Source organism: Balaenoptera ricei, chromosome 21 (genome assembly GCF_028023285.1).
Source record: "Balaenoptera ricei isolate mBalRic1 chromosome 21, mBalRic1.hap2, whole genome shotgun sequence".
In the NCBI taxonomy this organism is placed as follows: Eukaryota; Metazoa; Chordata; class Mammalia; order Artiodactyla; family Balaenopteridae; genus Balaenoptera; species Balaenoptera ricei.
Window position 1 is genome coordinate 10998944 of NC_082659.1, and position 12489 is coordinate 11011432.

Here is a 12489-nt window from a genome sequence, read left to right on the forward strand (position 1 = left end):
GTATTACTCCGGGATCTCTTGGGATTCCTTCCTGACTCATTTTGTAGAGCAGGCTGTGGGACACGGCTGCTTCCACAACCCTCCTCGCTTCCGGATCTCTGGCTTTATCATTTTCGTTTCGTTTCGTGTTTCTTGAGCACACGTTTCTTTTTATGCTCCAGTTTGCCTGCGGCCACTGGGTGGCTGGGCTGTGTGGGGACATCTCCGTCGTGCACTGACCACATCCTTAGCAGGATTCCAGGATCCCAACCAGGCTTGTGTGTCCTGGCAGGGGTCTGGAAGCAGTGGCTCTTCGTTCCCTGGACGACTGGTCAGACCCCAGAGGCTGTAGCGGCTGCGGTGTTCAGAGCATCATCATTGGCTCTGGTCCTCAGTGTGCTGTCTTTGCTGATGGGGACTCCTGGGCAAACTGCAGACCCAGGGGCACTTTCTCTGTGGCCCATGTCCTCCTCGTCTCCTGCATTGCCACGTGGCCCACGAATCCTCAGGGTCACTCTACCTGTTGTCTGCTCTTCCCTGTGCCGACCGCACAGCAACCGAGCCACGCCCCCTGCCACCGCCGCCACCCAGGGAGCATTGCCCCTCCGCACGGAAGGACTGGGGGACCCATGCCGGACACCGAACCCCGACGCTGGCGTTAACATGACTCGTGAAGCCGGGGTCCCTTAGATGAGGAAGGAAATCACCAAAGGCCCCAGCTCCGTGAGTCTGCGGGTCCCTGCATCGGACCTGGCGATGTTCAGATTATTCGCTTTTGGGCAGAGCTGTTTTGGGGGCAAGAGAACGTCCCAACACCTCTCAAGAGACCCCAATGTTGAGTTCCTTATACCATTCATATTTCTACAGACCTGCTGAGTAAGATCTTTGTGGTTCTGGAACCATTTCTTTTATTTCAGAAAACATACAATTTTTTTGGTTTTACTTTATGCCACTTACCCGTTTGGTTTAACGTAATTAACACAAAAATCCCAAAACACTAGTCTAGTGATGGTTTACAATCCTTCCAGAATATATCTATTTATGTATTAACAATAGGAAGCCTGCTTTAACATGACTTAACTGAAACCAGTATTTAACTGGGCTCATGATGTTTTTATTAACCACAGAGGGCTGAATGAATCTAAATTCGTTCGGTCAATTCAGTGAGCCGTGATTATAAAATTACAGCTTGGGAGAAAAGTTATCTCACGTAATGGAAATTTCAATATTCCAAGCTCAGGGTTTTGGTTCAACAGCCATTTAATTTAAGCTTCGCTTTTTGAAAGGGCCATAACCAATAACTCTGTATCTGTTCTTAAAACGAGGACTAGACTTGAAGGTTACCTGACCTTTAAACATTACTAGGGAAACAGCTAAATGTGGCTAATATGGTGCTAGTTTAATGGGCGAAGCATACAGTTGAGGTTCAAAACAACTGTTTTGTCATCTTGGTCCACAAAAAAATAAAGCCAGGCCAATAAGAGAAGAAATTAAGAAAATCATAAAAAGGATCAAGTGGATCTATTCTCTGTTCTTTGCCTCTGAGCCTCATAGAAATGCAGTTGCATGTAGTTATTAAACGGTGGTAGGAAAACCCACGCAGAGTCACGATTATTGAGCTGGTGCCTGTGGAACGGGGTCTTCCCCAGCCTGGCCGAGGGCGACTGCAGGATGCGTGGGGTTTAGATGCTACGCTTTAAGAAGGCGTGAGCAGGGCTGTGACCATCCCCCCGGGTGTGAAGGCTGCACCTCTTCCCGCCTTCTTCTCCTCTCTGACTCTCAGTTGCACAGGGCTTCTGCCAGGCACTGCTGGCGGATAATCGATGTACCAAGTGTGAGCCTTCCAGGAGCCTAAGATGTCAAACGACAGTGGGGGGCCGGGCGGTAAGAGCTCTGGGAAAACGCAGAGCCGTCCCCGCCTTTGAGTAGCGTGTCCCCAAGGCAGTGGAGGACGACAGAGCCCAGGGACTCGAGAGGTCGTGGCTTAGCCTCCCCCGCGGGCAGGTGCAGAGTCCACGTCTAAGGGAGGGTCTTCCTGGAGGGTCTCCCAGCCAGTTCTCTGCCTCTGCTTGTGCCCTTGACCCTGCTCTCTCATCACCATCCGCCCCCCCCCACTGCTTGACCAAACCTACCTCCCCTCAAGGTCCAGCCCAGATGCCACTGTCACCAGGAAGCCTTCTCAGACTTTCCCTGATGGCAGCATCTCTCAGGCTCCTGAGAGAGTCCTTTAAAAGCACTGGCTCTGCACTGCTCTTGCTACACTTCATATTTCTCACTCGCCATGAGCAGCTCTGCCCTGGTCTTACTTCACCCCTTCTTAGGTCACCGCAGCTTCTGTGCTATACACTCCTCTTCGTATCCACATGCAGTCTATTGAACGACTCATAGTATGGGTTCAGCAAATATCTGCTGGGTGTTTACAAGACGGAGAGAGTCCAGAAGAAGGTCCCGAAGGTGCCAAAAAGATAAAAAAACACTTGTGTATGGAAATACAATTGAGGGACGGCAGAAACTCCCTTCCCGCTCTGCCTTGCTGAAGGAAAAATGTGTTCTCCAGATGTCCAGTAATAAGACAACTGAACATCCTAAGTGATGGACTCTTATTGTTGATGTGGGTCACTGTAGATCATCAAATCGGATTTCAGACACAGTACACTTACGGCATTACTCCCAGAATTTTCTTGAACGCCCCAGTGACAAGAAAATCATAACTTACGACAATGCTTCAGTGCTGAAGCCTTTTAATTTCACCTCTCAATTTCCAAGGGCTGAGGCACAACCCAAGTATGTATTTTAAGGCTCAGGGATTCTCTCTGGACCACAAATGGGTGTCACAGATTCAGAGAATCAGAATGAAGTAAACGGCCAGGGATAGGGGCTCAACATTTTTTAAAAGAGCAGAAGAAGACAGTGTTAGAATACAGAGAAGAAGTTCCCAGGAATGGAACATCTGGATTGAAAAACGTCGGGCAGCGTGGTGGGAAAGCACAGCTTTTGACACAAGACAGCTCTGACTTTGAGCCTGGATTCCATTGCTCTACTCTGTGGAATGTGGGGCAAGATTTTAACCTCTCTGGACCTCAGTTTCTTTACTTCCATAAAGGTGACAGTATTTTCCAGGTATCACGCTATGCTGAGCCCCTGAAGATGCAAGTGATGCACTTAGTGGAGCCCTTGGCACTGTGTTCAGTACATGATGGCTTAGAGATTTCTTTTAAAAAACATATCTTTAAAAAAATGATAATCCTTGATAAAATAATAACTGAATTAAAGGTACACACTAAATATGGAAAATCATGACATGGCAGGTTTTGCTCTGGGTTGTCTTACAAACACAGCAAGGACTAAGGCCTCCATCTCTTCCACGCACAGAGGGAGACCAGAACCTTGTGGATGTGTCCTAAATGGTGTAAATCCACATGATTCTAGAATAAAATGCTACAGACATACTGTGGGGTAAGCCCTGACAAGGGTTACCTCTTGCTGAACTGTCCCCCCATCTCCTCCCCTTCAAAGGCATTTCACGGAGGAGCCACAGGGCGTAGGAAACACATCCCGACACATCAACCTCAGGCTCATGTCTTACAAGCCCCGAGGACCGCTCACCAAGCCTGGGCTGAACGCGGGGGTGTGTACAGAGCGGGAGCTGAAAGTCTCCTTCAAATCCCCGGTCAACTCGGGATAAAGAGGATAAATCCCTGATACAATTCAAACGGCTTCGCCCCGTTGAAGCACATACTGACAAGTGAAGAAAAGCTGCGGGAAATGAGGGATTTTTAAACATCGGATTGAGCGCAGTCACCGTCGGCTGTGCCCTCGACAGGTGACATGTGTGGACAAACGCATGGGGGCGGTGTGACTTTGGCAGCTACGTGCAGCGACGCCGCACGGCCGGGGCACCGGCTACACTTCCTCCAAAACCCTCAGCGTCTAGTACCCACTCTGGTGAAGGAGGTGTGGGGTGTGATGACTGAGAGAGGAATGTGGGAGAAGAGAACTGGGGATTTGAAGGCACTCTCCCCCTTTCTTCCTAAGTTAACAATGTACATTTTAACAACTCAGGATCAAAACACCAACCATTTTCTTGGACTCCTCAGTGGCCAGGGCCACTGCGTCTATAAGTTACTGTCCTGACACTTTCATCCTTGTGCCTCCACTGCCAGGATTATTGACATTTTCTCCTACAGCAGATTTCTGGACATACAATGTCAGGGTGACATTCCCAAGGACATCAGGTGTCCTTTTGAACTTCAGGATTTATAGTGATCTAGCAATTGTACAAAGGACTTCATGGAAAAAGAAAAAATTAAAAAGAGCATGCTTTGTCGAGTTAAGACATTCAGAAACGCCTCTGTGAAACTGTATTTGGTAAAGACAAGTGTTAGTTGTATGTACACTGCAATCATTCTTGTGGCATTCTTGGTCTATAAACAAAGTAGGGAGCTATCTGTTTCGAAATCAACACAGCAATTCATAAAGGATGCTGCTTCTGGACAATCCTGACGATAAGTTTCTTCAGGGAAAGGGGAGGCTGGTGCCTTTCTGTGCAAGAGCCGGAGACCCACCTGGCGTAAAGGGTTGGGAGCAGATCTGCGCTGCCCACGTGAGGTCAGGGAACTTAGATCCCCACCCGCCCAGGGATGGGGAACCGGGAGCCACCATCACCAGCTGGCTGGTTAGTCGTCTACCATGTCCAATGTTTCTTTGGCATAAAGCCAAAGCAATTTCTTATAAACACGGGACAGTCATGATTCTAGAAAACGTCTGAACTGCTCCCTATCAAGTCATTGCCAGAATTCAAGAGAACCGGCACGTGCAACAGGAGATAAACTACATCCCTGTGAGCACAAGCCAGCCTGTTATCCAACAAACAACAAAACAAAAGGATGCCCTTTAATATTTTAGCGATTGCTTTTCTGCTCATTTACTTGTGCCTTAGAATTGGTGGGAGGCAGTAGGAAGCCCACTCATTTAAATTTACTCAGGGACCCAGGGACTTTCCCCGGGGATCCTGCCGTTTGTGTTACGGCAACATCACGAGTGTCTACAAGCCTCAGAGGAGACCTGGGCCCTTACTTTCCTCTGCGAGGTCGTTCTCCTCCGCTTCCCTCTCCATCTCCTTGCACCAGCCTTCCATCCGCTTCGTCTCGCTGTGCAGCAGCTTCAGAAACCACGCTCCGTCCCTGTGGCACGGAGACACGTGGCCGCCATCCACCGTGTCCATGGACGGGTCCAGCCAGGGGTCGGGAGGGGGCAGGTCAGCAGTGTCCACGGGGGTCCGATAGTCCTCTCGGTAGCTGAAGAGCCCCTGGGTCCGGACGGTCCGCACCGCCCCGTACTGGGTCGGGGTGCTGGGCTCCGAGTGCCTCTGGAAGGAGGACCCGAACTGCAGGCCCTTGTCCTCCGTGGCGACATGTCCCGGGAAGCCCTCCAGCTCCAGGTCCGCCTGCACCGCGGCCGTCACGCTGTTGGAACGCTTAAAGCGTCCGCATCTGCAAGGGAGGCAAGGGGGACAAGTGGGGCCTTTGCGAGGTGACCTCGGGCAGCAAAACCTAGATGCACCCATCAGGAGCGCGCCTGGGCCACAAGCCGGCACCTCGCGGAGAAGACGAGCGTTTTCATCTCTATTACAAGCACTTTGGCGCTTCATCTATGGCAGAACATCATTTGGCTTTGCAAACAATGAACCTCTCCCTTCTACTTAAGTTTCAACGTCTAAACAATGCCCACTTAAGACTTAAGTTTATTGCACGACACAAGGAGGCTTGATGTATCCCGTGAAACGACTATCTTGGAGTGGTCACTTGCCTTTCAGAAAGACGCTACAAGTTTACTCTCTTCTGTTTGTGGCATACACGTAAAACGAAGCCCTGCTGCTTCTTTTATGTTTACAGTTCTTTTAAGTAATAACATCTGTGTCCTACTGAGTTTTGGTGGCTGTTCCTATCACAGCTCAAGACGTGAGTTTCTTCTCCTATCTGAATACTGTAATATCATCCCGATTTTGTCTTTTATGCAAAATAATGAATCCAAATTCTGACCTCAGCAGGTGTTTAAAAAACATTTTCATCGTATGTATTTAAATGTCAGTCATTCCACACAGCCAGTTACTGAAATGATTGGCAGAAGTGAGCTTATAACAGGAATGCAGATTTTGCTGGTGAGAACTCTGGGTGTGTGTGTGTGTGTGTGTGTGTGTGTGTGTGTGTGTGCGCGTGCACGTGTGCATGTGTGTCTGCATATCCAAATTTTGCCCATGCTACATGTTTTGACTCCTCAAAAACTGGCCCCCCAGATGGCACACAGCTGTGAGTACAGCTGGTTAATGGACCTGCCACCATCTCCTGCCCTGGAGGCAAAGGAGCTGAGAACAAGCCAACGCGGGGGACAGAGACAGCCAGCCCAGGTCCCCAGGTACAGACGACGTGCGGGTTCTGAGAGCTCGCGTCCTGGGGAAGCCATCAGTTTGTGTTCTGAATTCCTTGGCAATCAAAATCTTTGCAGGTTGGTCCTAAAGCCCTCCACCGTGAGCGAATCACTGGGGCTTCACGATGTAATGCGCTCATCAGAATTTGTTCTTATGAAATTTACAAGATATGCTATTTTAAATATAAAATAAAATAGCCACCCTGTTTTTGTTACAAAAACAACACTCCTGTAATGGACTTCTCTGTGTTTGACAGTTTGAGGGGTTCCTTTGAAGTGTCACAATCCCAGCACAGCTAAGGTTTTAAACTTCAGTCTCCCTCCCTCTCTCTCTGTCTTTCCTTTTACTTTTAACATTATAAGGTGAGAAAACCTGTGTTTGTTTCACCCTCAGCCTGTTTTTTCCCTTTGGATAAAGGACTCTAACATTCAGAGCTGCCAGCCCCTCTGCTTTCGTAGGTGGTAAATTACTTTAGAAAAAGCGAGTCCCCTGCCGCTTGCAGAAACAGGGCATAGGAGGAAGTTAATTCACACTTGAGTGATATACACTGAGAAGTATAAAGATACGACCCTGTTTCCTGGCCTGAATTATTGATGGTCAAATGGCCTGAATCATTGATGGTCAGTGTGGTCTAGACACTTGCAGTCAGGTTACAAACCAAGAGCCCCGCTTGGGAGATGGCGGGTATTGGGGTATTTGGGGGGCTGCTTACCGTTTCTCGTCCTCCACCTGCACGCCAACAGATTGGTACTCCCGCAGGCCACGGCTCTCCGTGTCAGAGTCGGTAGCTGTTTCCACCTAATTCAACACAGAACACCTTATTTTAGAACCGAGACATGGGACCTGGGCCAGGGACTCTTTGTGTGTGTGTATTCATTTGTGGTAATTAATTGTGTATTTGTTTAATTAATGCAGAGATGCACTTGACCCAGGAAAATGACAGAGAGAGGGAAATGCACTCATATTGGTATAAGTAAGTTGCTACTTGTTTCGTCAAATTCTGCATCACCACTTGAACTCAACACGGCACCTCAGTCTTTTAAATGTATGCAAATAAAATTGCTTTGTTTAGCTCGGGCAAAAAATAGGCTTTGTTAGATTGCATTATGAGAGGACTTAAAAGCTCTTATCACACCCTACAGGTACAGCATGAACCAGACAGAGCTAACAAAACACACAAGCGATTTAATAGGACTGTGCTGATGGCTGCATCCACATACAAGAGCACACGGAAGGAATTTACGCCTTCACCAGGAACACCGAGGCAACCTCTCCATCTGCGCCTACACAGAACTGTCTCTCTTTTGCTAACGACTGTGCCCAGAGCAGGGCGATGTCAGAACAGAACAGAAATCGTGCATTCTACACACAATCCTTATGGCGGCTGCGTCTGCCAAAAAGTCTCCCTGAACCCAAAGAACCATTTATGATCATCACTGGTGTAAAGTCAACTCATGAGAGAATTCTAATAGCGCAGGTTTTCTAAAAAAACAAACAAATAAACAAACAACTCCCCCCCGCCCCGCAAACTCTCAGTATGAAAAGTCTGCAAAACCAAAGGTTAGTTTAGTCAAATATTGTCCCAGCTACTACACTGTCCCTTTTCCTTTTCACAAAGAATATTGCCTACTGTCTCAAAAGGACTTTTGACCCCAATCCACAAATGTCATAACTAAACTGTCAAACACATCTTTTCTTAAAAATATTAATGATTGCTGCAAGGGTAAGATACAAACCATTAAACAAATAATCAGGACGCTTTCCTGTGAGTTATGAAAGAAAAGGTGTACTTAATCATGCCTGTAACTTGGGATGTCCCTCGGCTAAGCCTTTGTCACTGGGGGCTGACTCATTTTGTGGTGAGTAGAAGTCGTGGTACTAAGAGCGAGCTGGCATTTGTTTTCCGCTGACCCCGTACCAGGTACCATGCTAAGAGCAGACAAGTGTTACTACACCTGGTGCACATGATACCCTGTGTCGTTTCCAGCCACATCGAACACTGAGGAATCAGAGAAGGTGAGTAACTTGCCCAGGGGTGCACAGCTTGTCGGGGGCAGAGCCATGCTCTGCACTGATCCGCTGTGGCCAGAATCAACACGGCCCCATGGAGACCCTGCAGCTCCCGGTGGGCTGCGGAGCTGGGGGCAGCAGTCGGGGGCTCCCCACTGTTTATTGGTGTAATTCTGAAAACATGCACAGAAGTCGCCTCTCATTTGTGTTGCGTATTTCGGCGGCTGGAAGAGGAAATAGGTTGACCGCAGGGGGAAACGTGCTCGAATGAAATTCCTAACCTTGCTGTTAATCACCACGTCTTTTGAGTTTCAAGTGGGTCACGGCTCACATAAATGTTACCTTGCTGGGTGGGGAGACTGCTGTTATTGTTTTACACAAAAAGATTGCAATAAAAGTTAATATATTAAAAATGTTATCCCACGTCAGTGCAAAAGGAGCTGCCTTGTGCTTTAACTGCTCTTCCATTCTATGGCTATAACCTGATTTATTTAATCAGTCTTCAATGGAGGGATAATGTGGTTATTACTAGTTTTCTGACATTGTCAATGACGCCGCTATAAATACAGGTCTGCACGTGCATGTACTTTGGTGACTATACTCACAGCCCATTTGGCGGCTGAGGCAAAGGTATCCCATTTTACAATTTTGGTCGGTACTGTCGAATCTGATAGATACATAATACGGGTGAAATTGCTTCATTCGTATAGTTTTAGAGAGGTATTTGTAATGGAAAGAGCATTAGCTTTTAATCGTAAAAATGTTCCAAGTATTTGCCTTACTTATTCCAGTCTTAGGATTCTGGTCTAAAGAAGTTACCTAGAATTCTAACAAATTATAAGGTGACACGTGGGGACAATAGGAGGCTAGGAAAGTAGGATAATAGTAACATATGGTAAGTTTTCATTTCTCATGACACAGAAGAGCTGTGCAGCTATGAAAATGATGGTTTAAGGATGACACCACGAAAGACGCTTACGATACAATGTCCACTAAGGAAGGTAGACAGGCAGGTGGCGTGAGCGGTCAGATCACAAGACGTGTGTGCACACATACAACTACACATCTTCACAGACACATAAACATGCCATAAAGTGACTAAAAAGTACGACCAAGATATCACAAAATGCTTTTTTCTTCCTTTCTCTAGTGTGTACGTTTTCTCTTATAATTCTCTTATTTTTACAGTGAATGAGGAAAAGCAGCTTTGGAGGCAGTCAAATCCTGCCACTTGCTTGGCCGTGTGGTACTTGGGTAAATCTCTTAAATTCAGTGGAGTCTTTTCTTCCTACTCTCAAAAGCGAGGAAAGCGCTGGGCACCTGGTCTGGTTGACGTAAGACTCTTTGGGTGGAGCCAGATTCAGGTCAGCTTCTCCACAGCACATCTAATGCTCTGCCCTCTCACCCCCGCTTTTAAGACCATCAGCTATATTAACAATAAGGTATTAAATTCAAGGAGTTTATATTTAACGACTTTTTTAGATTTTACAGTGTTTGTCATATGAAACCTTTGTAAGAAAAACATGAAGATAGCTCTACTTTTCAGAAGGTAAAGGTGAAGGGGGATATGATCCAGTGGTACAAGGCCAGGATGAGCTAAATATTTATCATTTCAGAAACCCTGGGACAGCTTTATGTAGATGGGGAAAAAAAGTAAATTTGGGACAGAGAAAAGGAATTACTGTTTTGCACAGTGGAAAGGAAATCAAAGGAATCTTTTCCCGAGAGAAAATTCTGCCTAGGAGGGTAAAAGGATTGTAAAGGTTTTGAGAAATATATGCGTACATTCATTTTTTTACAAGATCCACGGTGTTCCAGGCATTAGAAGAAAGATGAAATCAGCAAAATCCCTGTATTTTAAGGGAACTCTCTGTGAAGCGAACACTGTACTGGAGGTGCTCGCTGATGAAAGGGGAAAGGACCACCCCATCGCTGCAGTGAGTGGTAGGCGCCGGGATCCAGAAGCCCCCCCCCCCCCCACTCTCCCCGGGCCTCAGTGGAGGGACGGCTGCTGAGCCTCGGGCCAGGAGGAGCAGTGGGAAGGAGGACGGTCCCGCACAGGCCAGTTAGGGAACAAGGAGTTTGGTGTGGCCGGCGTGTGTGTGAGTGCACACGTGTATGCGTGTACATGCCTGTACGCGTGTGCACGTGCATGTGTGCAGTGCATGCGTGTACACGTGAGCGCACATGTGTGACTGTGCATGTGTGTGCATGGCCCGCGTTTTCGGGAGGTGAAGGCTGATCGCCCGTAGTTGGAGGCACCAGAGAGAAGCAAGCTGTTACGAGGATATTTGCTGGAGCTCCAATCTCAAGTTTTTGCTCTAAACTGAGCTCATTTTAGGCTCTGCCGTCAAAACTTCACACATAGCAAAGCGGGTACGTTGCTTCCCCTACAAAGCCCCCGCAGTTCCCTCAGGGACCTATTACAAGTCCAACAGTTAAATATGATTTGCCAACCCTGCTCCGTGAGATGCTTGCAGCTCAGCAGAAGCAGTTAGGAAGGTGGGGTGGGGAGGGAAGGCTTGCTGGAAACGTGAAACGGCTGGGACTCCGAAGGCGTCCTGGGTCAGGGTAAATCAGCATCACCTCAGAGAGGACGTTTAAACCCAGTAACCAGCTGGTGACGCCGCAGAGTGGGAATCGCTCCCATTTTAGAGATGGGGTGACTGAGGCAGACAGGATTGAAGGGTCCCTGACATTAAACCACATCACAGGGTCTGGGAACAGTAAACGTGTTCTACAGAGTTTCACACGCACACACACACACACACAAGTAGAAACTGCAATAACAGACAAATCACAGATAAAAACAAAAATGAGCACAAAGAAAATAGCTAAATGTCACCACCATCGTGAGGAAAAGTGAGGTAGGGCCAGGTGTGGGCTCCAGGTGAGAAGACAGGTGTGCTGGCTGGGATACGTCACCAGGAGGGACCCAGGTGTCGCGCACACCTGCAGGGCCTGGGGCAGGATGTCCCGGAGGAGCCGTGAGCTGAGCCCCTGGGGACCCTACACGTCGGTGCTCCTCCTGGGCCCGGGCTCCAGGGCAGGTGCAGGCAGGAGGGCGCACTCCGCTCGGTGGGAAGGACAGTGCGTGTAAAATGAAAAGACTCTGCACTGTCTAAGTTTCCCCGACGGCTGTGGTTCTGGGAACCCGTCAGGTCCTGGTCTGGGAGGCCAGGCGGGAACCCGTCCCCCCAGCGCTGGCTGGGCACGCAGAACAACAGCCCCCCTGCCCTGCAAGCTGAGGACAGCGCGATGGGCCGGGGGCGTTGCCGTCCTCCACGCGGGGTCATGGGGTGAGACCCACAGCAGGCTCCCGGGGGGGGTCACCGCAGGACCCTCCTTTCTTCCCCTTCCGTGTGCGGCAGGACACTGCAGGCTGGGGTCCCACCCTCCCCCTGTGGCTGTGAACCTGTAGGCAAGTCACTCACCCCCAGCCTCGGGTTCCCCGTCCCTGACAGGGACGTGGCTCCAGCTGGCCCGTGGGGTTACTGAGGATGAGGGCAGCTCGGGGCGGGGCTGGGACGCAGACTCAGCAGATCCACGCGTGGCCCCAAGCCAGCCCCCTCCTTCGCCCTTAGCGCCACCTCTACTTTGTGCCCTGACCACCCTGACGCCCTCGAGCATTCTTCTAGAGCTTTCTAGGCATCTAGGGGTGGTCCTTCCAGCGGCTCGGTCTTCACTTCATCCCTCTTCTCCCCTGTACTCTCGAGCTGGCGCCCCACACCCATCTGTCTCCCGTTTATCCTGACACTCGAGTTTCTTGGACGACATCTTCTTTGGCTTCCAGCTCACTTCCCTTGGCCACCGCGAGGTGACAAGCTTGCTTCGTGCTGTGACATGCCGCCAGGAGGAAAGCGGAACCCCTGCATTCGCACGCTCACCCACACTCGTCCACCGACACTGACCGAGAGCTCACTATGTGCCAGGCGCTGTGCTAGGTGCTGGGTACCAAGAGGCAGCAGGTGCGCCCGGCCGGCACGCGATGCGCAGCTGGGGGCGGGTCTGGAGAGGCTGGTAGGGAGGGTGGCCTCGGCAGAGCGGGGGACCTTCTGGGGAGAGGCACGGCG

At 49.4% G+C, this 12489-nt stretch overlaps 1 protein-coding gene across 10 annotated transcripts in view; it reads right to left on the reverse strand.

The window, feature by feature from the left end:
* The window catches only part of DLGAP2 (DLG associated protein 2), a 726244-nt gene that overhangs the window by 16354 nt on the left and 697401 nt on the right, over positions 1–12489 (reverse strand). For all 10 annotated transcript variants that reach the window (XM_059909837.1, XM_059909832.1, XM_059909834.1 and 7 more), the window contains 2 exons: positions 7119–7204; positions 5056–5471 (listed from right to left, as the gene is read on the reverse strand). In XM_059909837.1, coding sequence (XP_059765820.1) covers positions 5056–5471; positions 7119–7204 — 502 coding nt within the window. The remainder of the gene's footprint in view (positions 1–5055; positions 5472–7118; positions 7205–12489) is intronic.